The sequence below is a fragment of the Falco peregrinus genome, chromosome 17 (genome assembly GCF_023634155.1).
Source record: "Falco peregrinus isolate bFalPer1 chromosome 17, bFalPer1.pri, whole genome shotgun sequence".
Lineage (NCBI taxonomy): Eukaryota > Metazoa > Chordata > Aves > Falconiformes > Falconidae > Falco > Falco peregrinus.
Window position 1 is genome coordinate 678,271 of NC_073737.1, and position 25,480 is coordinate 703,750.

General features: G+C 62.1%; 1 protein-coding gene across 8 annotated transcripts in view; it reads left to right on the plus strand.

The window, feature by feature from the left end:
• The first annotated feature begins 905 nt into the window (after nucleotides 1-905).
• Nucleotides 906-25,480, plus strand: part of FGFR1 (fibroblast growth factor receptor 1) — a 29,818-nt gene continuing 5,243 nt past the window's right edge. Inside the window, exons 1-9 of one of the 8 annotated variants that reach the window (XM_055820269.1) lie at nucleotides 906-1,150; nucleotides 8,019-8,227; nucleotides 17,594-17,857; nucleotides 18,608-18,691; nucleotides 19,035-19,210; nucleotides 21,031-21,154; nucleotides 21,923-22,113; nucleotides 22,763-22,913; nucleotides 25,240-25,442. In XM_055820269.1, the coding sequence (XP_055676244.1) occupies nucleotides 8,137-8,227; nucleotides 17,594-17,857; nucleotides 18,608-18,691; nucleotides 19,035-19,210; nucleotides 21,031-21,154; nucleotides 21,923-22,113; nucleotides 22,763-22,913; nucleotides 25,240-25,442 (1,284 nt within the window). In that variant the 5' untranslated portion in view covers nucleotides 906-1,150; nucleotides 8,019-8,136. Of the gene's footprint in view, nucleotides 1,151-8,018; nucleotides 8,228-17,593; nucleotides 17,858-18,607; nucleotides 18,692-19,034; nucleotides 19,211-21,030; nucleotides 21,155-21,922; nucleotides 22,114-22,762; nucleotides 22,914-23,606; nucleotides 23,752-25,239; nucleotides 25,443-25,480 lie in introns of all 8 variants that reach the window. The other 7 variants (XM_055820270.1, XM_055820271.1, XM_055820272.1 and 4 more) reach the window with 7 other exon arrangements.

Here is a 25,480-nt window from a genome sequence, read left to right on the forward strand (position 1 = left end):
GACAGGGCTAATTCAGCCTGTCCTCTTCCCTGTTATAACTTAATCACTTGCACATTGCCTCGCGCAGGTCTTTCACTGCCAGCCGGAGATGTCTTCATCCTGGGATGCCCTGACTTAGAGTCTGACTTGGGGCTGCTCCCGTACTTGTGCTTCCTGACGGAGGCTGAACCGCCCTCTACCATCCCTGTTACCCTGCGCCAGCCCAGTTTTGGGGGAGCTCGTCTGAGCTGCATGAACTGGGGCTCCGTGGGGTGGGCTGCCATGCTGGAGGGTGTGGAATGCAGGCTGGGTTCACTGGTGTGGCAATATCCCACCTTGCCCTCCAGCCTGGCGCCCCAGCATGGTCCCAGCTGAGACTGAGCAGAGGGTGCCCGTGCTGCCCATGCACGTAGAGAGTTTTTGGGGTGCCCCATGTTAGAGCTGCCATGCTCCTGCTCCAGACCTCGGTGGAAGGTTGCCCGATGTGCACAGCTGAGCAGGGCAGGGACCGCAGCGGCAGTGGGTCCTGGACGGCTCCTGGGAAGGATTTGGGTCTGGCAGTCCTCTCGAAACCTGCGCACAGCGAGCGGGTGCCCCGGAGCCTCGCTCTGCAGGTGGGCCGGGCGAGGGGCTGCCCGCAGAGGGCAAACGGTGGGGTGCAGGACAGCCCCTCGCCCCCGACTGCCCGACGGGCCCGGGGCTCCGCCGGTGCGACCGAGAGCGCGGAGGCGAGCGGCACAGCCGGACAGACCCCCGCAAAACCTGGCGGGGACCCCCGGGACCCTGCTGCCGGGAGCCCAGCGCGGGGGCTCCGGGGGGCGGCCCGGCCCGGCGGCGACTACAAGCCCCATCAGGCCGCTGAGGAGGAGGAGGGTGGGAGGAAGGCGGGGGCGGAGCCGGGGGCAGGCGGCGGGGCGGTGCGGGAGCGGCTCAGTCCGGCGGCGGCGGGCGCACGGAGGGGACGCGGCGGCGCGGGCAGCGGCAGCGGCGGCCGTCGGGGCGGCCGCGCCTCCGGGAGCGCCTCCCGCCGCCACCTCGGGGCCGGCCCCGCCATGGGGCGGCCGCTGTGAGCGCGGCGGCGGCCGGGCTGCCCTCCCGCCCCGGCCGGGTCTCCCTCCATTGTTCCCGGGAGCGGCGGGCACCGTGCCGCGCCGCCGTCCGCGGGGCTCCGGTGAGTACCGCCGCCGGGGCTGCCCGGCACCGCGGCGTATCGCTTTGTGCTCCGGGGGCGCGACCGGGGGCCGCCCCTGGCCCGCGAGGGTCCGCCGCGGGCGGACACCCCTGCCCCCCCCCCCGCCCCGGGCGCGCCGGTGGCCCGTGGCGGGGCGGCTGGCAAGCACCGGGGCGGGGGAGTCCGGTTTGCGGGAGCTGGGGGGGGGGGGGGGTGTCGCGGACACCGGGGAGGTCCGGCTTGCGTGTGGCGGGGGCCCCGGTTTGCAGCCCCCGCGACTGGAGGGGCTCGGTTTGCAGCCCCCGCGGAGGGGTCCGGGCGGCAGTTTTGAAACGCGGCGGGTCCGAGCCCCTCGCTGGGGCCGAGCCGGGGCTGGGAGGCTCCCGGGGCGGGCGGGGGCCCCAGAGCCCTCCTGGCGGCGGGGGTCCCCGGCCCGGGGCTGGCGGCTCTTTGCCGAGTTGCTGCCCGGTCCCTTATTCCCGAAAAGTTCCGAAGAGGAGCCTCGCGCCTTCCAGAACAAGATGGAAGGGGAGCTGGGTTTGGTTTTGTTTGAGGTCGGGGGTCCCGGGGCGGTGCGGCGGTCCCCAGCACGTAACGCGGTCCTCGGGTTTCTGTTTCCCTTTGTGTTTGCCAGCCGCAGCGGGGAGGAGGGGGCTCCCCGGGCTGCCTTTGCCCAAACTCTTCGGGGGTCTCTGGGAATCGCCCTCGCCTGTGCGTGGCGAGCGCGCGGGGAGTGCGGCGGCGCAGCGATGCTCGGGGACCTGCCGGGGCGTACAGCCCTGGGCACCGGCTGGCTTTCGGCTGGTGCTGCTGGTTGCCCGGTTTGTGGTTTTTTGGTTGGGCTGTTGAGGCCGTGAGCCGCCCTCGCAGCCAGCTGGCCTTGCGTGAGGCGCGTTCGGGCTACACCGTGGAGCAACGAAGCCGCCTGGCGATTCCCTTCTCGACCCGGGTTGTGGAGTTACTGCCCCGTGCCGCGGGTGTCACGGCTGGCCGGGGCAGCTTCCTTCCCGTCAATGTTTAAACCTCAGCGGTGCAGTTCGCCCAACTGCTTGCGTTAATAAAACAGATGGGCTTGGAGGCAGCTGCTCTGCCAGGGTCCCAGCCAGAGCGAAACGGGGATTTGTGTTCAGGCGGAGGCGGTGATGTGCTCTGGCTGGACATCTCCGGGTGCTGACCAGCTGGGTGCCGGTGGGGGTGCGGGGGGGCAGCCGCCCTGCCCAGCCCCGGGGATGCTGTGGGAGCGTGGAGCCTGCGGACCCCTGCTCTGGCTAGCAGCCATTTTCCCCACACAGGAGCACTTCCTCCCTTAATCTCTGTGGTGGCTGGCATGCACTGTTGCCTTTTCGTTGTGTTGCTCGGAGAGGATTAAAATAAATAGTCCCAGCCCTGGTGGGGTGAAGGCAGGAGCGACGCCGTTGCAAAAGCAGCCTGCGTGCACATCCATCGGCTCAGGGCTTGGCTGTGCGCGAGGTGCCTGCCCCGGCTGTGCTGGGAAGGGGCCCACATTGCTTTCGAGTGTGAACTGGAGCTCCCCGTTTACTGATCTGCCTAAAACCGTGAACTGAACTAGGAGCTGTATTGCTCCCAGCCCCAGATGGTTTCCCCCGATGCCCTGGCCCCCCAAGGCTGCTAGGAGGGGCTGCTTGACTGGCCCACATCCCAGTATGAACTGGATCTCCTGGTCTCTTCCCACTACAGACTGGATCCCCTTGGCCCCCTGCCAGTACAAACTGGCAGCTGTAGCCCAAAGCCCCCGAGTCTGAGGTCAGCAGGGAGTGGGCTGGTGTTTGATTAGTTCTAGGCAGTTCTCGGTGTTCCTTATGGGTCCCTTCCAACTCGAGATCTGTGATGCTGGGGCTGGGTCGCAGATGCTTGTCCCATCCCGGTAATTCAGCTTTCTCCCTGGTTTGGGAGCTTCTGCTTATGGGCACAAAGGCAAATGCAAGCAAATCTGTGCCAGAATGTTTGCTGGGGAAGTGTGTGTCCTTCCCCTCCCAGCAGCTTCCCTTGGAGGAGCTGAACATAGTGAAAACCCCATCCAGCATCCTCCCAGGCTGGATAACAGGTCTCTGCCTCTTCCAAGGCATGGTAGACTGGTTGTATCCCAGTCTCCCTGTCCTCCACCAGTCCCGTCCTAGAGCAGGCAGTGGTACCAGCCTAGTGGAGGCTTTTGGGTACCAACAGATGCTCTGTAGATCTGAAAATCAAGCCCTTTGGTAGGGATCCCTGAATTTGAGGACGCTTCTGAAATGGAACTGGTTTTACAGAGCTCTGTGGGTGAGGGTGGTCCTTTCCCCATCCTTCCTGCCCCATGTGCCAGGCTCCCCTGCTGCTAGATGCCCGCAGCATGCAGCGAGCTCAGTGCTGGAGATACCCTTGGTAGCTGTAAGGCCTTAGGGCAGGCTGCAGCGCACATAGCCGGGAAGGGTTAATGCAGTATGTATGCTGCACAGTTGGATATTTATTTTTCCAAGCATGCATCTGCTTTAAGCATTATAGTTTTGCCCTATAGTTACATTTGCAGTTGTGTTTGCTTTTTATTTCGGCAAATACTCTGTTCCTGACCTGAGCTGCAGGCTGGGGCAAGGAGCTGGGCAAGGGAAAGGCTTTTCTCCCTGCCGCCCAAAATTTTTGCCTTTGGCGTGCCCTTCTTTCCCAAGGGCATCTGGAAGGCTGCTTGTGTTGAGCCTCAAAGAAAAATTGAGTCTCCTTTTTTTTTATTTTGGAGGGCATCTGTGCCAGGCAAGGTCTCTCGCTGGCAGTCACCACCTCTCCACCCTGAGGGATGTGTGGCCCTGGGCTGGGTACAGCCCCCCACTGCTGGCTCCTGAAGCCTTCCAGACCTGGCAGCCGAGCTCAGACTCTTCTCCCTGTTGAATTTGGCCTTGCCCCATTGTTTTTCTGCCTGCTGCATTAACAGGCTGGTCGCTGGCGCCGAGGCACCCTGGCGCTCGCCTGCCTCTGGGTTGCTCTGATGTGGTGGATGCCACAGGGGCCAGCTCTGCTCCAGCGGGGAGGCAGAGGCCAAGCTGCCCCGGTCCAGAGCCTCCCAGACCCCTGAGCCAGCCGGCGGCAGCTACCTTCTATCACCGCCGGCAGCCCCGGCACACGGACCCCGGATCGGAGCAGGGGCTCTCCGGCAACTCGGGAAGCCACAGGCTGTGTGCCTGGGCTCTGACCCTTGCTGCCTCAGCTGGGCAGCCTGCTCCGGCACTGGTTCCTGCTTTTGGCACCTTGGATGCATTCCTGGGGATGAGCCACGGGACGGGAAGGGGCTTCCCCACTACACTCAGCCCAGAAACGTTCTGCCTGAGTGTGGAAGGTCTTGTGCTGAGTCCCTGGGACAGCTCAGCTGGGTGACTCACTGGTGCAGGAGCAGCGAAAATGCAGCCCTCGGGGTCCCCGAGCAAAACGGGGGAGACAGGTTGCACAAGGCTGTTTCGGCATGCAAAGGTGGTGTGGGAGCATCATCCCCGACGTAAGGGCTTGCAGGGAGCCTGTGCCCCTGCGAGGGTGCACAGGTGGGTGCAGGGGTGTCCGTCACCACTCCAAAATAGCTGCGTGGGTGTAATGGCCAGTTGTAATTGCAGTCTCGGAGACAGGTCTCTGAGGGGCAGTTAGCCCTGGCTCCTCTCTTGCTACTTCCATTTTTAGTTGTTTGAATCCACCCCAGAGCAGTAAATTGCAGTGTGCTGGCGAGCGGGGACCGTGCCCAGCAGCAGCCAGAGACCCACCCTGCTCAGACTGCTGTCCTCCCCAGCAAACGGTTTCCTGTTGGGATTTATATAAAAGCTGAATAAACACAGAGAAGAGCCATGCTGTTGTTTGCACAGGTAGGAGCGCTCTCCCCACTTCCTCACCTCTTTGCAGAGCAGGTACAGAGGAGCCCTGGGGGGGGCAGGGGCCGTGGGGATCCCCGTTCCCCTGCAAAGGAGGGAAGGGTCTGTGCTGCCCCTTCCCTTCAGCATCCTCTCCTCTCTGAATACCGGGATTTCCTCTGGTGCTGCTGGGACTGGCTGGGGGAGCAGGCAGGATGCTGGGTTTGATCCCCGTGTGCAGGATGCGTCCCCATCCTGCACCTGTCTGCCTTCTACAAAGCCATGGCTGCTGCTGCCTCCCTTTCTGCCCTGGGAAGCCGAGCATTGGTCATGCACTCTCTCTGGATCTTGGCAGCCATCCCTCCCTCTCCCTCCCAGGGACTCTCCCAGACTTGGGACAGCTCTTTGCTGCCGAGTGATCCATACGCCATGGAAATATGCTGCTGTCAAGCCCCTGAATCAGCTGGAAGGCGCCTGCTCAGAGGTGTATCTGGAGAAGGGCTTTGCTGTGTGCCGAGCCAGCACTGACTCATTTTTCAGGAACTGCTGCTTCTGGAGGCGCTGTGCTCCCCTCCCTCCATCCCTCCATCCCTCCCTCCCCTTGGCGGGCTGGCTCGGAGGCCCACGCAGACGCTCCGCATTAGGGCATGTTCCGGGGAGCATGTGCTGTCGATAAACAAAACCACTTAGAGACAGAAAATAATTTCCAGAAATACCAAAGACTTTTTTTTTTTTTTTTCCTCTCCCCCCCCCCCCCCCCCCCCGAAGAATTCCACCTCCCCCTTCCAAACCCTGATAAATTGTTAACATTCAATAACTATTTAAAAGCGTGCTGCCTGGCGCCTGGGAGCGCTGGCGCTTGGAGATAACACCGGTGTTTGCTGGGTGCCGCCTTTCCCGGCCCAACTGCTTGTGTCAATATTTTGGATCCCAAATGCTCCAGCACCGACCAGAGCCACAGCAGTCGGGGCAGGGAGGAGGCAGCTGGAGCCCCCAGACCTGCGCCCCGGCTGGGTTTCCTTGGGCTGCGGAGGCTGTTCAGGGGGTCTGAGCTCCCCTGGCAGTGCCCGCTGTTACACGGGGACCCTTTGGGGCTGGCACTGGTGGCTGCTCAGCCCACCCCCGGGGCAAAACCAGCGCTTTGGGCAAGGGGAGCGAAGGGGCTTGCTGGAACGGGAGAGGCGGTGGCCAGAGCTCCGGCGGACCGAGTGCGTGGGGAGGATGAGTAGCAGCTTATTACTCACTACAATTATTACTCACTGTTTTTAAGAACACATACTTTAGGCAGATGCCTTATGGCAAAAGGAAGCTCTTGTTCACACAGCAGGTTGGGAATGGCTTAGCGTGCAGCTTTGGGGAGCACTAGTTGGGTGGGAGAGGGACCCGGTGAGCTCAGGGTGCTCGGCAAGGGCTACAGGGCACAGGGGTCCAGCTGCAGTCTGGGGAGGTGCTCCGGCCTCTGGCTCCCGGAGCCTGGAGGAGGGTTTTGGAGATGGTATCATCCTGCCCACACCCTGGTCCTTGCAATTCTTCCGGAGCATCCACTGCCAGCAGCACCCTGGCTGGACCAGCATGGCCGTGCTTATGTTGTGCAATTAACTGGGCAGGGATCTTGCCGGCGAGCTCTTCGGCAAAGCCCAGTGGGACAATTAACGATGGCCAGTGTCAGGACCTGCATCCCAGGCTTCTGCGGAGCCGCAGATGTGCCGCGGGGGTGGAGCGCAGGGGTTTGCTCGCATCCACGCTGCTGGGAGCAGTTGGCCAGGGGTGTCTGGGCTTGGGCTTTGGCTCCAGTGTCCCCCTTGAAACGTGTTTTGGCAGAGCTCCATGCTCCTAGTGTGGCGGGAAGGAGGGATGAGGGCACATCCCTGGGGCACCCTGAGCTGGAACCAGGCTCCGCTGGGTTTCCCTGTACCAGGACCCGGCTCTGATGCCTCCCCACACAGAACGGTGTCCCTGGCAGGGGAAGGGGCTGGGGACCCGAGGGGGTGGGCGGGCTAGAGAGCCCAGCGTGAGAGCTGGCAGGAACAGAGCGAATTGCAGTATTGGCCGTGGAAGCTGGGGGATTTCTCCCCAAACAGCCACACTGAAACCAGCTGTCAGTGGAAAGAGATCTGCTGCTCCGGAGCGAGGCGCTGGCTAACCCCTTCAGCTCCGGGAAGGCGTTTCCATAAGGGGTGGCTGTGTGCATGCCCTATAGATTCTGTAGGGAGAGGAGGGGAAGGGGGTTTGCAGCAGGATCTGCTCTGCTTAGGGGTGCACAGTGGCATGGACATCAAGTTTTGGTCTGGATACGTGGGATTTGCCACCGTGAAGCCATGGGTCAGCCACAGTGGAGCAAGGTGCTGGTGGTCCTGGAGCACCTGGGGGTCCTGGGCCAGGTCCTGCACTGCCTGGGGCATTTGGGGCAGAAGATCTGGAAACAAGGGAGAGAGGCAGGAGGGCGTTTGGTGGCAGGTATGCTTGCACAGGGGAGAGGCAGCCTTTCGGAGCCCAACAGAAACATTTCTCCTGTCCCACAGAACTTGTCAAGATTTGGAGATTGTTTTTCATCTGAGCAAAGATAAAGAAAGCTAAGAAACTTCTGGGAGTTGCCGCACCATGATGACCTGGCTTGGGCCAAGGGGGAGTTTGTTTCAGAAATTTTGCAGCATTTTGGTCAGTGTGGGAGTTCCTATTTTCAGCACAAACTAGGTGCAGGCAGGGGAGAGCAGAAATCTCCCTTTCTTCAACTGGTGATTGAAAATTTCTCTGACCGTTCTGGGAAATTTTGCTGCATTTGATTCTGCTTCGCCAGCAGTTTTTCTCTCGACACATCAGCGCTTTTATGCAGGAAAACATAACCCTGCCAATCAGAGCTGGGTCGCTTCAGGCTGCGGAGGGGTCCATGGGGACCTGCCACCGTGGGTCCAGGGACATCTCGCCGCCCAGGCTGGATGCTCGAGGAGCATCGCCTGCCATGGCGAGCACATCCAACGCACGGAGCTGGAGGGGGCTGGATGGCGGGGGTGCCTCTTGCCCTGCTCTGACTCTTCTTTCCTCCTTGGCAGCTCGGAGGGGCTGACGGCCCGGCGGAGACCCCCCCCGCGCCCGCCCGGGGCCAGCCCGGGGTCCCCATGGAGTGGGAGTTGCGGAGCCCAGTTGCCAAGCAGTAGCCGCAGCAGTGGGATGTTTACCTGGCGGTGCCTCATCCTTTGGGCTGTGCTGGTCACAGCCACGCTCTCAGCTGCCAGGCCGGCCCCCACCCTGCCCGACCAAGGTAAGACACAAACCACCACACCGGGGAGCGCCCGGCTCCCTTGTCCCCTCACGTTATCTAATGGCGATACAAGACAGCTGGCCTCTCTTGTGGCAGGGGCTGCGGCGGGGGCACGGGCACGTCCCCCAGCAGCAGCACGGGGCTCAGGTCAGCTGCCTGGGAGCTGGCGGTGGGGACGTGGCACGTGTTGTCTGCTGAGAGCAGTTCGTGTGGGCACAGAAAGTGTGTGCGTGGCTCCGGTGTTGCCTGTGCAAGTTTTAAACTCGAGGGAAATTGCGGCAAACTGTTGGTGTGGAGAAGCCTGGGGGTTGTGTCCCGGGCGGGGGGTCGTTGTGTGTTGTGGCGCTTGCTTCCATCTGCAGCCTGAGATGGGTGTGAAGCCTTCTCCCACCCCTGCTTGACACTGGGGTGATGCTGGGCTCAGCAGGTGGGGATGGGGATTTGGGTGCAGGGTACCAGTGCAGGTTTTGCCAGCTGGCAGTGCATGGGATGAGTATGCCCCACAGAGACCCCAGGGAAAACCATGGGGCATATGGAAAACCAAACTGGGGAATGCCCATGGTGCTGGGTTTGAAGCCAGGGCTGGCTCAGGTGGTTCCTGCAGCCCTGATCGCTGCACCACTGGGGCTGGAGAGCACGGACCAGGGCATCCCCCTTGCTTTTCATCCCTGCTTTTCCCAAAAAACCTTGCAAGGGCTTGTGGCCTGCAACGGGCAGGCGGGGGGTGTGCTGCTGCAGCCCTGCACAGCTCTGGAGCGTGGTGGCACCCTGAGATGCAGTGGATGTTCTGAGTGGGTCACCTGGCCCTGGGGACAGCTGGCCCCGACAGAAAGCACCGCTCTAGCATTTCAAAGCCTTGGCCTTCCCCTCGGTGAGGCAGAGAATAAACAGACCAGGCAGCGCCGCACAGGACTCCTGACTTACTGCCTTTTGGTTTTAATTACCCAAGAATGTCTGGTCTGTGGGGTACTGCTTTTCTTTTTAAGGCTCACTGCTCCCCCTTCTCTCGTGCTCCCACCAAAACTCTGAGAGGCCGATTGCTGGTGCTGCCAGCGTGGGCACGGCACGGTGCCCCGGTGACCAGCCGCACTCCCCATGCTGCGGTCCCGTCACGGCTCAGGATCTGGGCGGCAGCTGGCACCAGCGAGCAAACCATGCTGCAGCTGGGGTCCCCACGCCGACCTCGGTGGGTGACGACAGGGTGATCCGGGCTGGAAGCGTGCCGGGGGGCCGGGGTCGCTGCTTCTGGTCTGAGCCACGAGTGCCCTGGTCACAGGGAGATCCCATGAGATAGCTGGAGCTGCGTGTGGTCCCTGGGGAGCGCAGGCTCCAGAGAGGAGCCTGGGCAGAGCATCGCTCACGGGGACCATCTCCGAGATTTTTCCGTTGGCGTGCTTACTCCCCACTTCTGTAAATAACGCAGTTGGCAGCGGTAAACATGTTTTTCTCAGGAGATCGCTCTTCCTGGAAGAGCTTTCCTGGCAGCGTTTGGGGTACGGATGGCTCTCATGCTGCCGGGAGAGCGGCGCTGGCAGCCATGGCGTTGGGAAAGCTGTTGGGGTGTTCAGGCTGAGGGCTGGTCAGGGAAGAGGTGGGTTTTGGGGTGCTTAAGGAGCCCTGCAGCCCCCGGAGGGTTTGGGGAGCAGTGCCAGGCGGCGGGGGTGGAGGAGGAGAGGGTGGAGAGGAGGGAGCTGGTTCCTCGCCAGTCTCATGCCAGGGCTAACAATAACCTCTGGAAGCGTTTCCCGACATGGTTCTCACCAGGGCGGCCCAATTAGTGCCACAGCAGGAGCCTGGCTGGGGCAGAGTCGTCCCTTGGCTCCGGAGCTGGCTGGTGGGAACAAAATGTTCGCAGCAGGACGTGCGGGATGGGAAGAGCCGGTCCTCGACCAGCACCCGCAGCCATCCGCCAGCACCTTGTAGGTCACCTGCCAGGGTGGACTCCGGATCCACCCCGGGGGAGTTTGGGGTCCGGCAAGGTGCTCATGGGGGCTCAGCTGTGGGGCATCATCCCCCGGGGCCAGGCTCGCTGTCGTTCCCCCTCATCAGGGCCAGCATCACCGTGCCGGCTGGGGCTGCTGTGGCCGCTCTCGGGTCCCCTCCGTGGCGGAGGCAGCAGCTTTCCCGGACTTTGTTCTGGATGTTTATGGGGTTTCAGTTTACTCCCGGTTCTGAGGCAGCTAAGCTCCCTTCTCAGGGAGCGAGTAATCCCCCGCGCCCGGCCAGCGGCCCCTGCCTCACTGCGAAGGGGGATTTTCAGCCGCTGGCCCGCCTCTCCTCGTGGCATGGGGAGGGGGCTTGGGAACTCTGCCTTTGTCAGGGGATCGCTCCTGTTACCAAAAAATCTGCAGCAAATAAAATATTAACGGGCACTTACTGCATTTTATAGTTACCTAAATTTGGAGGTGGTAAAAAAGCCCCTAGTTAAGGGGAAAAGCCAAGAAATTTCCATGAGCAACCTCCATCTCCCTCCCTCACAAAGCCGGTCTTTGTCTTCAGGTTAAATAGAAACCTGCAGAAAATTGCCGAGGGGATTTTTTTCCTCCGTCCTTGTCTGCTATTGTCCTCGCCACTGTTCAGGCATTTCCACCACTCAGGGTCTGCCTCATCCCGGCTGAGCAGGTTTTCCTGGGGAGCTGGGTGCTGCCGTCTCCTGGGGAGGGGGGTCCTGCCTTGGGCAGCTCGTTTTGGGGTGCACTGAGCCCCCACAGCTGCCCCAGTGCAGCAGATACTTTCCCAGCAGATGCATCTGCCCTCTGGAGCAGGGTGCTTTGGCAGAGGAGCCCAGGGCTGCAGACCCCTCCCCGTGTGGCCCATTGGGGCGGGGGGCTGCCCCATTTCCCAGTGCCGCCGGCCGCCCAGCTGGCCACAGGCTTAACCCCCCCCCCGGCCCATCTGCAGGGCCAGCGGGGGCCCTGGCTCCCAGGGCTTTGTCGTGCCTGGCTCAGCCAGGGGGTCTCGCTCCGGACCCTACAGGAGCCAGAACTCCAGGGCTGGGAGCATGCTGAGCCTGGGCAGCTCCGGGGATCTCCGTGAGTATGAGGCTGTGCTCCACCACCGCTGCTCCCCAAAACCCACTCGGGGCTGGCAGGAACGTTGCATGTGAACCGGGGGCTGTAATGTGCACCCCTCACCCCCAGCAGCAAGGATGTTTTCTGGGGCTGTTTGGCACAGCTGTAGCCTGGGACGCACTGTGAGCAGCCACAGCATCCCCAGAGGTGGCACAGCAAGGCTCCTTGGCTTGTCCCTGCTGCTGACCGGGTGGGCTGCTGGCCCTCGGCTTTGTAACCCCCTCCCCATTTCCCTGCTGTCCAACTCCCCCCCACCTCGTTTTTGCAGCTCTTGGTGTCTCCCCACCCCTTGCACAGGGAGCCCCAGGGTATCAGTTTTGGAGTAGCCCACTCCTTGCTGAATCCGTGCAAGCAGCTTGGAGATCTCTGCCAAGCCGTGAAGCCTCCTGCACTTTTGCTGTTGATGGCAGCAGCCCAGGATCGTTACTGGCCCTTGGGGGAGGGGGCGGGGGGGGAGCAGCCCCCCCACACACCTCCGAGCCCTCCTCTTCCCCAGACACTAGTTGCCGCAGACACTTGTTCCCCAGGGCATCGTCGTGTCTTCTGGGGCATCACGCTGCTGCCTTCCCCTCCCAGGCTGTCGAGCAGGCATTGTTCCCTGTCTCCCGCCTTTCCACTCGGATGCTGTCACTCCAGCCCTTAATTGAGGAGGAAAAAGAGAAATATGAGTCTTAGGGAAAAGCAGGAGTGCTCTGTTGGAGCCTGGGCTGCAGAGCTGCCCCACGGTGAGCAGAGCCACACCAGGTGGGTGCAGGGGTCCCCCCACGTGTCTGGGGGCTGGCTGGCTGGCTCCCCCCTCCATGTGCAATAGCCTCAGGCTGTCCGGGAGAGATGTGGGGAGAGGAACGCAAACTCTGCCTGCATCGGCAGTGAGGCAGGGCCCAGGCAAAGCCAGCGGTTATTGCAAAAAGCCATAGGCACGTGTGCAGGTTGGGGTGCTCACTTGTGCCCGCCGAGGTGGGCAGGACCCCCCCTGGCTGTCCCACGCCTATGGAGAGCTGATGGGCCAGTGTCTGTGCCCCAGGCTGCTGCCCCCAAGGGCTCCTCTCTGCTGCAGAGCTCTGAGCGTGGCCGGGGGTGTCTGGGGGGGAAGGGGTGGATTTATTCTGACAGCTTTGCAAACTACCAACGCGCCTGTTAATTAAGTGCTGCTTCATTCAACGTGCAGGCTAGGAAGAGCAGGAGCACCTGGAGCAGTGCATAAATCCCTCTCTCCCTGCCGGAGGAAGCGTCCAGGGACCCAGAGAGTGGCAAGAAGTCCACTGCCTCCCAGGCTGGCTTGGTCAGGAAGAGCCATGGGTGCCCCGAGCCCCCCCGGAAGAGCCATGGGTGCCCTGAGCCCCTGGTGCTTGCCTACTGTCATCTCCCTCTGCAGCCTGTCCCCGGGAAGGGGAGCTGGGGATGTGCAGCGCCCTGTGAGCAGCAGGGATGCAAGGGTCCGTCCCCCCCGAGCTGGGGGGGGCAGCAGGGCGAGGAGCTTTTTAAATAAGAAAGAAGCCAATCCCACATCCCGGTAAGCGCTTCCTGTTGGGATTAGCGGGGCTGCCGGGCATGTGTGTGCTTTTTCTTCAGGAAATACCTTCGGAAAGCCCCGCTGGGGTCTCCAGGGCAACCGGCGGCCCCGGCCCCGCGCCCCCCGCCCGCATTGTCCCCGCGCCGCTTTGTTGGCCGCTTTATTGCCATCGCCATCGCCAGCACGGCCCATGGCTGCACCGCTCTGGGGGGCTGTGCCGCTGTGTGCGGGCACGGCTGGGGGCGCACGGGCAGAACTGGGGGTGAAGGTTAATCTGTGCCGCTCCCCTCCCCAGGGCTGCTGCCCCGTGTCCCTGTGCCCTGCTGTCCCCATCGGGGGCCAGCCCCAGGGGAGCCGGTGACAGTTAAATGCACTTGGTGACACTCTCCATCTGGCCAGCGCTTGCTAGGCTCAGCTCTGCTTTCAGTTCCATTTCAAAGCTGGAATAAAGTAATAAACCCATGGCGGGCTGCTCGGGCACTGCAGCGTGCATCTACTTTTTGGGCTCATTTGAAGGCAGAAGCGTGATCTGGCTGGGCTGGAGCTGCCCTCGCCTTGCCCATCCTCAAGAGTTTAAGTTAAAAAGGGAACAGCAGATAGTTTAGATGTGCCAGACCTAATCTGTGTTTTGCTGCTTTCTCCGGGCGGGCGAGCAGCAGGCGCTGCTGGTATTTTGTTGGCTCTCCTCACTCTTGCCCTGTTTTGCTCCAAGGGGGCTGTGAGCACCCCTGCAGCCTGCCTGGGGTGGGGAATCCCACCCATGCCAGGGATTGCCCAGCGCCCACCAAGCGCTGTGCGATGCTGGGAGCATCCAGAGCCTTGCTGTGTGGTGCAGGGGCAGGCAAGGGCCCGGGGAGGAGAGCCAAGCGTTTGTCTGGCTGATTAAGCTTTTGCTCAGGTGGCCTGCTCGGGGCTTGCTCGCGCCCCGATGGAGCAGCCGGCCGGGCTGGCAGCTCTGCGGAGGGGCTGCACCTGGTGCCTTGGTTTAGGTTACAGAAGAGCAGAACATGAGAAAGAGACATTTCAGGCTGATGGAGTGCAGCAATCAAATGGGCTCACCCTAACTGACATATGTGGAGGGCTCGCCGGTAACACGGCAGTGGCTCACCGCCGGCTGCTGCCAGGCAAGGGGCAGCCCAGGACCATGGCGCTCCCGGTGCCGCCCCGCCGCCCTCCCTGGGTGTGCAGAGAGGCTGCATTTCCAATGGGACGTCTGTGCATCAGCTGCCGCGTGAGCCGGGCTGCCCCGGTGCCAGCAGGGCTGCCCCGGCAGCCACCGTACTGTCTGCATGCCAGGGCCGCCCCGCCGCAGCATCGTCCAAGCGGGCCGGCCCCGCTCCCGCCCGCAGGGTGAGCTAACCTGGATATGCTCATTAGCCTGTGAATTCGTTTTCAGGCCGTTCCCACCATGCTGTGTTTTCCGCCTTATCCCTGAGTGCCAGAGATGTGCTTTGGGTTACCAAAGGGCAGGATCCTGCCTTGGCCTCTGCCTTCCCTCTCCCGTCCATCACACTCGACGCCTCAGTGCCTCCCTGGTCATGCTGTTAATGCAAAACAGCCTCTGACTCGGAGGGGCTGGCAGAGGGGCCTGCTGCCTTTGAAAGGCGATCTGGCCACACGCCGGTGGACCCCTGGGGCGCCCGCCTGGCCAGGCTCCTTGGCACGGCAGAGCCTGCGGCTCGATGGCATGAAGGAGCGGTGGCAGTTACTCAGGGTGCCCGAGGACCCACGCGATGCTGTGCCCATGGGACACCGGGACGCTGCCTCCCTGGTGCCAGACTGGGGTGGCTCGAAGTTTTCCTTCCCTCCAAAGACCTTTTTTACCCCCAGGCCACCTTTTCCCCAGCCTGCAGATCCAGTTGAGAGGGGCAGGCAGGATCTTCGCTCCCCACACCAATGCAGGCAGGTTTTCCTGCAGACCCTCCTGGGCGAGCCGATGGGCAGGAGCCCGTGGCAGTCCCTGCGGCAGGCTCAGGGAGGAGGTGACCAGTACGAGCTCCTGGACCCAGTGGTGTTGCGCTGGCCAAAACTGATCCTGGCCCAGCATCAGTTCCGTTGGGGTGTGGTGGGATCCCACAGGTCCAGCAGCACCCACTGTGCTCTGTAGGACCCCAGACCTGCACAGGGCTCCTCGTGTGGCAGCATGCGGGCAGCTGGGGACAGGCGGCAGGGACATCAGGGGACATTTGCAGTGGGAGGACGACCTTGGCAGCTCTGGTCACCTTCTGCAGGTTAATCTATTCAATAAGGAATAAGTTTGTCAGTGTGTGTGGAAGGGCAGAGCCGAGCACAGCGAGGTAGAGGGACCAAGATAAGGGCAGATACTGCTGTGGCTGCAGCTCCGTGTTTCTGCTGGTTTATGTTCTCATGGCTGTTATATCGCTCGCTGACCTTGCTGTTTGAGAAGGGGGTCGGGGTGCACAGGAGGGCCTTGTGTTACTGAGTCCCACGGTGTTCAGACAGACGGTGACGGGACATCACTGCTGCATTGTGTGCATTGGAAGATGCCTGTGACTAATCACTTGAAAAACAAATCAGAGCTACTCGAAGTGCCCGTCCTGCAAGGCTATGAGAGAAAGCCAGGGAGAAAATGGGATTGCAAAAGCAAGACCCTTCCCCCACCACCTAAGGGAGTCCCACCAGGCTTCACCTTCCACATTAAAACGCTTGGTAGCCCTGTACTGGTGGAACTGGAGCCCTGGCCTTTGGTCTTCTAGCAGCTGAAGAAAGTGAATTTGACCCCAGCATGCTGTTTTCCTTCAAGTGCTAAGCAAAAGAAAAAGCAGAAACTCTGGAGCTGCTCAAAGACATTTTTCCCATGAAGACTCTCATAGTACGAGGATAAGAAAAGTGGCTGGAAAGTGAAGTGCAGATCATGATGCGGTAAATGAGAGTGTCTGGAGAGCGGAGCTTTCATTTTTGGCAGCAGGGAGCCAGCGGTGGGTCCTGGGAGGAGCGGAGCCTTGCTGATGGCCCCAGCCCTGCACGGCTCGCTGCCAGCCTGCCTTGGCTCAGCTCAGGACAAGGGTTGACCAGAAGGGTCTAGTGCAGGCAGAGACCCTCTGCCAGCTTTTGGCAGCTGATGGGCCCAGGACGAGCTGCTCCATGGCTGTTCAGGGGAGAAGAGGGTGTACTTGTCCAGCTCAGTGGGCACCAAGAGTGGGCACATGAGTGGTGCTGTGAGGCTGCCCCTCCAACGCACCTCGGATGCTGTGGGCGTTTGTGATTAGCTGCTGTCCTGCAAATTGCCGCACTCGCTGGGGGCCACCTGAGTCCCAAGTGAGACCTGTGGCTTTGCTGTTGCCCCCGTGACTGGAGTACAGCACCTGTGGGCTCTGTGCCTGCTGTGCACCTCAGTCCTTGGCAGGGAACAGCTCTTGAGCCACAGACCAGCTGAAGTTTCGACATTTCCAGATTGTTTCTGCTGGGCTGCCTGCACAGGGTTTGTGAGGATTTTCCAGCCCCTGCTGTGGACCCCTCTGATACAGAGCAGTTGCACTGTGGAGAGCCTTGGCTGTGCCACCATGGCACCATCGGCTCTTGCCCTCAGCCTGCCTGAGGCTGGCCTGCCACCAGCCCGGAGGTGCAGTGGGAATGCGGTGCTTCCTTCCAGGATGCTGCCAAGCGGCTCTAGCCCCCGAGAGAGATGCTTGCAGTGGTGCCACGTGCTCCTCCATGCAGGCTCAGGACCTACAGCCGCACACACCAGCCCATGGGCCTTGTTCCTAGGATGATGCTCACGCTGCATCCACCCTGCACCATCGCAGGGAGCCTCAGCACCTTGTGGAGCTGCAACAGCCTGAACCCTTCCTCGGGCCACGAAACTGGAAGAGATGGTTTGAAACCCAGTTGTCTGCACCAAGCCCAGGACCAGGAGAGCCACTTGCACACCACCACGGAGGGTGGAGAGCAGCACTAGAGGACAGAGCTGTATCTGCATGACCAGGGCCAGGAGAGACAAGATCACATAGCAGCGGGATGGAGAGAAAGGATCTTTGTGCTGCTCTCACAAATGTCGCATCGGGGAGCAGCTGCAGTCCTCCCTGCCCGGGGTTGCTGCGAACGGCAGTGCTGCAGCCGGCACCTGTTTCACCAGAGCTCCCCTGGGCTGACCTTTCCCAGCGATGCTGCTCTCGCAGACCCTCGCTCCCCTGCCTGCTGTCCTGCCGCAGCCCCCTCGTCCTCCTGCCCTTCCTGTCCCTGCCCCGAAACGCTCTAACCAGGGTGAGGGTCCTGGTGGCATGGGGACCCTGGCCTGCTTTGCTGGCTGCCTGCTCATGGTGTTGGGGATCCTGAGACCCCTGTGCAGTGTCAGAGCCGAGCAGGGCTTTGGGATGCTCCTGGGAGAGGCTGGGTCCTGCCCAAGCAGTCGCTGCTGGCTCAGGTTGCCCCCTTTCTCCTCTGTTTCAAAGCCCCTGCCATGGCTTGCTCCCTCTGGGCCGAGCAGTGCTTCCTAAGAGACCGAGGGGGGTGAGAATGCGTTTGAACAGCCCCGCCACTGAGCAGGTCCTGCTGTGGCAATGAAGCACTTGGCGCTGCTTGGGGTGCTCTGCCTCTGCCTCCCCTGCGCTCTGCAGCCGCTGGCTCCCCTGCCCTGGGCTCACTGGGGCAGCCGGTCCTCGCTGCCGCAGCAGGAGCATCCCAGCACGCATGTTGCCTCATTAACACAGAGCCGTGGCAGCAGCAGCATGGTCTCCTTTGGTTTCTATTTCTTTTCTTTCTCTTTTTTTTTTTCTTTTTTTTTTTTTTTTCCCTTCTTCTTCTCTCTCCTAACTCCTCCAGTTCTGCCCAAAGCAAAAATCGAAGTGGAGTCCTACTCGGCCCACCCCGGTGACCTCCTCCAGCTGCGCTGCCGGCTGAGGGATGACGTCCAGAGCATCAACTGGGTGCGCGACGGCGTCCAGCTGGCCGAGAACAACCGAACGCGCATTACCGGGGAGGAGGTAGAGGTCAGGGACGCGGTGCCTGAGGACTCAGGGCTCTATGCCTGCATGACCAACAGCCCCTCGGGAAGTGAGACCACCTACTTCTCCGTGAACGTCTCAGGTTCGTAGCGGCCCCGGGCGTGCAGGGAAGGGGCAGCCCCGGGGCCAGGCTGTGGAGCGAGGAGCAGGCTGCCTCTGCACACCTTTGCATGCTTGCCGGCACGTGCACCGGCTACGTGTGGATCTGCCCGGCTGTGCAGTGAGTTCGGGTGGACCTGGGATCTGGGGGTGCCTGGAGGGGTTACCGGCACGGTGCAGTGACCTCCCACCTGCCCGCGGTGCAGGAAGAAGCAGCCAGAGGTTGTCACCCATTTGCATGGGGCTGGGGGGGGCTGCCTGCAGGAGTGGGCACACGCTGGGCTGAGCTGAGGTCCATGTTGGCATTGATGGAGTGTGAGGCTGGAGAAGAGCAAACGCTCGAGATCGGGAGGTGTTCACTGAGGGTTGGGGCGTTTCTGTGCCCGCAGTGTCTTGGCTGCTGCCCCAGAGGGGTTGGTGGCACCAGGCACTGGGCGAGAGTCATGCTTGGACACACGACATGGAGCTCTGAAATCACCTCTGTGGGCAGAATGGTCCACAACGTCTACAGGCTGTGAGCACCGGGACAGCAGCACTGTCAGCCCTGGCTGTGCTTGCGGGCATGCACAGCATTCACCCGGAATCCCCATGCCTCCCCACCGTGCATCAGCGCTGCGCTGCCCTGCGGGGCACGGACCCGTGCCACCGACCCACGGTGTTCCAGTTGCTGACTGGCCCCGCTTGGGAAGGGTCTGCGCACGGATGTTCAGCCGGCCCGTCTCTTCTCTTGCAGACGCGCTCCCCTCTGCGGAGGATGATGATGATGAAGATGATTCCTCTTCGGAGGAGAAGGAGGCGGATAACACCAAGCCAAACCGTACGTGCAAGACAGGTTTGCCCCTGGTGCTGCCCTGGCCTTTGGCAGGGGTGAGGGGAGGCTGGGCACACTTGCAAGCCTTGCCCAGGGATGGAGAAGGGCAGACGAGGGCGGGCAGGGGCTCCTGCTCCAGCCCGGGGCACCTCGCAAAGAAAGGGCCCCGCAGGGTGGCTGCGAGTCGCCTCCCCTCCCTGCCAGAGCCAGGCTCAGCTGCTGGCACCTCTCCAGCTTAGCCCTGCTCTGGGCATCCTCGGGGTTAAACCAGGAGCAAAACACTGGAGCTCCCTGTGGCTGAAGCCCTGGTGGGTTTCGGCAGTGCTGAGCCCCCGGCTCTGCTCCCCAGAGGCTATCGCTCCCTACTGGACCTATCCCGAGAAGATGGAGAAGAAGCTCCACGCTGTTCCTGCCGCCAAAACGGTGAAATTCAAGTGTCCGTCGAGTGGGACGCCCAACCCCACGCTGCGCTGGCTGAAGAATGGCAAGGAGTTCAAACCTGACCACCGCATCGGGGGGTACAAGGTACAGGAGCCAGGGGGGGCAGGGCGGCACGGGGCTGCACACTGCGGGGGGCTCAGGCTGGCGGGTGCAGCCTCTGTCACCTCAAGGGGCTGGGGCTGGGGGACTCTGGGGGCGGCGCAGGAAGGGGGAGGACTGGGAAGGGGCTCTGCAGCTTAAGAGGCACCAAGCCCCCTGTCCGCACAGCCCCCAGCAAGGGCAGATGGGCCTCTCTGACATTCCTGTTGCAAAATAGCCCTACGGCAGTGACCTGCTTCTGGGTCATGTTTGCACCAGCAAAACCTCTGGGGGAGGGGGTGGCAGACAGAGCCAGCCTGCCCTTGCCGGCTTCCCCTAATCCCCCCTCTGAGGGGAGTGGGTCTTGGCGTCCCTGGCAGGCGCGGGGGCTCTCGGGGGTGCCTGGCAGCCCCGGGGTGGAAGAGCCCCTCCACTGCCCATCAGTGGTCAGCAGGAGCTGTGCCAGCAGCCTGGGGACGCGGGCTGGGTCTGGGGGTGCCCTGGCCCCTGTATGGGGCCACGTTGGCTCCCTGAGCTGGCAGGTGGCTGCAGCGCTGCGGGGGGCTCAGCTTTCCCCTTCCCACCACTCCGATCCTGCAGTGGGGTTGCTGCTGCTGCTGCTGCAGAAGAGCCCCAGCGGTGGGACCAGCGTGCCAGGACCCCCCGAGTTATCCCTTCCCCAAAGCAGAGGGTGAACCACACTGCTCCAGCACCCTGGGCTGCTGTCCCCAGCCCCGGGACCCCCCAGGTGACCCTACAAGGGAGCACCATCCCCTTTTTTCATCTCTCAGTTTTCTGGAGTGGGGCTGCAGCCTGCTCGGGGCTTGCACCCCTCGGTGGGTGTCTCCCTGGGCAGGACCCCTGAGCTTTGGGTGCTCACTCGTCGCTGAGTCAGGCGCCACGCTGTGCAAATGGGACTGGCCATGGCCCTGCGTGCCGCAGGCTCCAGCCAGGTGCCACGAGCAGCAGGAATGTGGCCACGTCACGGCTCTTGGCTCCATGTAGCAGGTCCCAGGGAGGGATGCGGGCTCGCGGGTAGTGGGGAGAAGGGCTGCTGGCAGCACTGTGGCCTCCTGGACGGTAACAGCAGGGTGCCCTGGATAGCTACGGGGGCTGAAATGCAGGACTGTGGAAATAACCAGTTTCCAGCTGGGAGGGAGGAATGCAGCCGCCCTCCCTCTTAGGGAGGTCTTGCCAGGAGGAGCTACAGCCAGATCCAGCAGGGGCAGGGGCTGGGGGTAGGGGAGCCGTCCCCATGGCTGGGAGGGAGCTGGGGAGCTCTCACAGCCCAGCTGAGCCACTGAGACCCATCCCAGAGGAGACGTGCCCGGTCAGCAGCACCCATGGAGGTGTCCTGGGTGGACAGCGTGAAACACCCAGGCTGCACCCTGACCAGCATGGTGCCCTCGCCGAGGGGCTGGCCGTGGGGAGCAGCACGGATCCGAGCCCCGGAGCTGGCCGGGGGAAGCGACTCTTCCTGGGCTGTCACGGCGGGGGAACAATGCCGGTCTGTTCCCTCCGCACGCTGGGGCCGCTGGAGAGGGGTGTCCCTGTGCGCTGGGCAAGGCCATCGCACTCGGCTCAAAACATCTGCTTCTCAGTGCAGTTGGCTCCGTGGTGAGGCTGTCCTGGGACAGCTGGGAGCAATTACGGTCCCTCTGTAGGAAAGGGGAAAGGTGACCTCAAAGGGAGATTTATGTCCTGTCTGTACGGCGGGGGCCAGGGGGCTGAGCCAGCACTGATGTGAACGGGAACAGGGGCTCCTGTGCTCCAGCCTGCCAGCACTCTGCACGTAACCGGCTCTGTCGTCATCCCTGTTCCCTCAGGTCCGCTACGCGACCTGGAGCATCATCATGGACTCGGTGGTGCCATCCGATAAAGGCAACTACACGTGCATCGTGGAGAACAAGTACGGGAGCATCAACCACACCTACCAGCTGGATGTCGTGGGTGAGGAGCACAGGGCTGGGGGGGGCTTGCCCTGGGTCCCCATCCACCCCAACCTTCCCGAGCAGAAATGGGTGCTGCACCCCGCAAGGCTGGGAGTGGGGAGCCGCCTGCCCCGTGCGCATCCCCGTGGCACAGCGCGCCCTCGACCAGGCCAGGCGGAAGGTTCACCTCGGCCCGTTCTGAGGATTTTTTAATTGTGGTGGAAATAATTTCATAGACCAGACAGAAACTTTTTCTAATCGCCTTATTAGCCATAATTCCCAGCTGGGAAGGCTGGTCTGAGCAGTTCCACATGTGGAGCTGCTCTAAATGCCAGTAAATGAACCATTAAAAATGTGATTTAATTTGATTACACTGAGCAAACTGAAGGGAACAGTCAGCGAGGTGAACAAAGGGGTTTGTTAATGCTGACTCACCACAGTGGCAGCCGCTTTGTTAATGGCCGGGGCCCTCGTTAGGTTTGTTTGACCTCTGACCCCCCCCAAATAGGTACTGAAGTCCCTGTCCCCACACTGGGATGTCACCTGTCCCCATCTGCAGCCCCTCCTGGCTGCTCTCACCCTGCTGGGGGGGGGGGACCCTGGGGAAGGGGACGCCACAGCTCTGCAAGGTGCATCAGTGCCGCCCCCCCAAGCCGGGGTTCCTCATGCGTAGGGGTGGGGGGGTGCAGGGTGCACCCCCTGCATAAGGCAGGTGCTTCCCTGTGGGTGGGTGGCTGAGCCCCTTGAGCCCCATCGTAAGGTGCCCTGTGGTCCCCACGTCCTGCAGAGCGGTCCCCACACCGGCCCATCCTGCAGGCAGGGCTGCCTGCCAACAAGACGGTGGCCCTGGGCAGCAACGTGGAGTTTGTCTGCAAGGTCTACAGTGACCCCCAGCCCCACATCCAGTGGCTGAAGCACATTGAGGTGAACGGCAGCAAGATCGGCCCCGACAACCTGCCCTACGTGCAGATCCTGAAGGTAAAGCCGCACGCCGGGCTGCCCCAGCCCGCATCCCTGTGGAACCGTGGGGCAGGAGCGGGGCAGTGGCAGCCGTGTGGGATGGTGGCCGTGCTCCTTGGTGGGCTAGAGGAGCTACCTAGGGCTGGGGGCCACTGGCTGGTGGCCGTGAGGCAGCTGGACTGCCACAGCTATCACCAGCCTGCCCAGCTCCACACCGGGGAGCTCCACAAGAGCACGGGGTGGCTGCCTGGCTCCTCGGCCGCACGCAGGCAGCGCAGACCCTTTTGAGCCCAAAAGGCACATGCGGTGGGGCAGGGTGGGCTAGCCCAGGGAGCAAGCATGGAGCTGGGCGCGGGGGGCTGAGCCCCTGGTCTGTCCCAGCATGCCAGCGGTCCTGCTCACGGCAAGCAAACCAGTTGCTGTGCAAAACCCCAGGCGTGCAGCCATCCCCAGCCGTGCCCCTGGCTGGGTTGCAGCGGGGAGCAGGATCACAGCCCCGTGATGGTCTGTCCCTGCCTCCTGCAACCCCCGGGCGCAGCCCCTTCCCTCCTGCCCAGCAGCGGGTACCGGGGGGAGCAGCCCTTGGGCTAGCAGAGCTGGTGCTGGTGCTCCGGGCGCTGCCGTTGCTGACCCATCAATGTGACTCCATGTTGTTGGTCTGTTCCAGCACTCGGGGATTAATAGCTCTGATGCGGAGGTGCTGACCCTGTATAATGTGACAGAGGCGGAGAGCGGGGAGTATGTTTGTAAGGTTTCCAATTATATTGGCGAGGCCAACCAGTCTGCGTGGCTCACTGTCACCAGACCTCTGGCGAAAGGTAATCGGAAGAACACCCGGCGGGGTGTTTCCTTGGACCGTCAGTCCCCGACGGTGGAAAACAAAACTCTGGGCTCTCTTGTTTCTGCTGTGTTTCTGGTGCGACAAGCCATGGAAAAATACTCAGTGGGGCCGGCTAGGTTCTGTGCTGTGTGTGTGTGTGTTTGTGTCTCTGTGTTCCTCCTGTGTGCCTCTCACCCCATCACGCAGGCGCCGGGACTGCCCCGGTGCCTGCGGGGTCCGGCACCACCAAACCCAGGTCCCGGCGGGTGCTGCCGTGGGCCAGCCCACACCTTCGCACCCAGCCCGGGCACCCCTCCTGCATGTGGCTGGGGATGACACAGTGCTGCACCCCCCGGCTGTGCTGCCCTCCTGTCTCCATCCTCGTGCTTCCCCGTGTCGTACAAGTCAGCCGGCCGGCTCTGCCTGAGGTTCATTTCTCCATGTAGCCCATTGCCAGCATGTTCAGATGGGCAGGACACTCAGTCTGGTGAAGGGTTTTTAACCAGCATCTCTTTAGGTCCACCTGGATGAGTGGTCATCCTGAGGGTCTCTCTAGCAGGTCTGCAGTGGTCTCTGTCTGCTCCCTGGGGGTCTGGCAAATGAGACTGGGCTCTCCCTCCTCTCTGGCCTCCTTCCCAGAAGATCTCATGTCGTTTGCTTCTCCGTTTTTTGCTTCCATTTTTCCTTCTAGACGGCTGGCGTTAACACAACAGACAAAGAAATGGAAGTCCTTCACTTAAGGAATGTCTCATTTGAGGATGCTGGGGAGTATACATGTTTGGCGGGTAATTCTATTGGGATCTCCCATCACTCTGCATGGTTGACAGTTCTCGAAGGTATATACTCCTCTTCCTTTCCCTTTCCTCCCTCCTTTCCAATGTATGCATTGCAGTCCGGGAGAGAGCGCTCCCCGGCCCCTGCCCACCCAGTGCCAGTTGGCGTGCAGCGGGATTGCTGCGAGGCTGCTCCCCGCAGCCGGAGCGGGACGGGGCATGTGTCCCCCGCTGTGTGCCCCCCTCCACCCCCCGACTGGGGTCTGCTGCCCGCTCTCTCCCTGGCCCAGGCAATGCATACGCGGGGGAACTTAACCAGGGGCTGCCCCGCTAGTCCTGCACCCCAGGGCAAGGCCAGCGCCCGGTGCAGCGTGGCACGGGGTGCCCAGGCAGCAGCAGGGTTTGGGGTGCTGCCTGCTGCCGGGCAGCTGGCTTTGCCCTGCGGCACGGGACCGTGCCAGGGCTGTGTGTCGCTTCTGCTGTGCTGCTGGGGACGGCTGCCCCTGTCCCCATTGATGCTGCTCCTCAGGCATCAATGCTGCACGGACCAAAGCCTGATAACAGCAACTGGGAAAGTTTTTGGGGTGCTGCATGGTTGTTGTTTTCCAGCCAAAAACTTTCCCTGTTATCAGCCACTGCTTTGTCAGCCAGGTGTGCTCGGAGGTGGGACAGAAATCTTCAACTCTTACACCTCTCTCTGAGGCTCTGCTCTTGGGAGGGGGTCAGGCTGGGGGTGCTGCTGGGGGGTGCAACAGCAGCTCCCACCCTGCCAGATTCACTGCGGTTTGCAGCTGCCCTGGACCATGCCATGTGGCTGCAGCTGCTCCGAGCTTTTCACGGCGCTGACACCTCCTCTGCTGCCAGCAGCCACTTAAGCGGGGTCTGTCCCATGGCACAGGACCCTCCTCCCTGCCAGCCTGGGGGTCCCGCGGCAGATCACTGCCACCAGAGGTGCTTCTGGCTGCTCTGCCCCGAGCTCTGCCCGGTCCTTATCAGTAATTCCTGGACTGCCACATCCCCAGGCACTGCTGGATGCCCCCTTCATCCCACCATGCTCAGGGTAACCCCCAGACCCCAAAAGACTTGCCGCTCCAAGTGTGGGCAGGGCATGGCAGCTGGGAAGGGCTCCCATCCCCGGGGGTGCCCGCGGTGCCTTGTCCCTGCAGGGCGATGCAGGAGAGCAGCCCCGACAGGAGAGCCCTGCTGCCTTGGCCAAGGGATGCAGGTGCTGTCGTCACACACACACAGAGCCCGACCCCATCACACCTTTCTCAGTTGGCCCCTTCCCAGCCCAGGGCCCCATCCTGCCCAGGCACCTGCCTGTGGATGCTGCAAGGGCATTGCACGGCCGTGGGGGTGAGGAGCCTGGGGGTGCACAAACGCCTTCCCCGCCAGGGTGGGTGGGCAGTCCCCCGATCCCCACCACACACTGCTCTGAAGCCTCAGCAACGCAGAGCGTGTCCCCACCGGGCATGGGGAGGAGCCGAGGGGGCTCCCCTCAGCACCGCTCCGCTCCTGGTGGGTACTGACACCCTATTCACACCAACCCAGCCATTGAAGACACCCCAGCCATGATGACATCCCCCCTCTACCTGGAAATCATCATTTACTGCATTGGAGCCTTCCTCATCTCCTGCATGGTGGTGATCATCATCGTCTACAAGATGAAGAACACCACCAAGAAGACAGACTTCAACAGCCAGCTGGCCGTGCACAAGCTGGCCAAGAGCATCCCCCTGCGCAGACAGGTAACAGAAAGTAGAGAGGGGGTTTGTTTGCACCTACTGCCCCT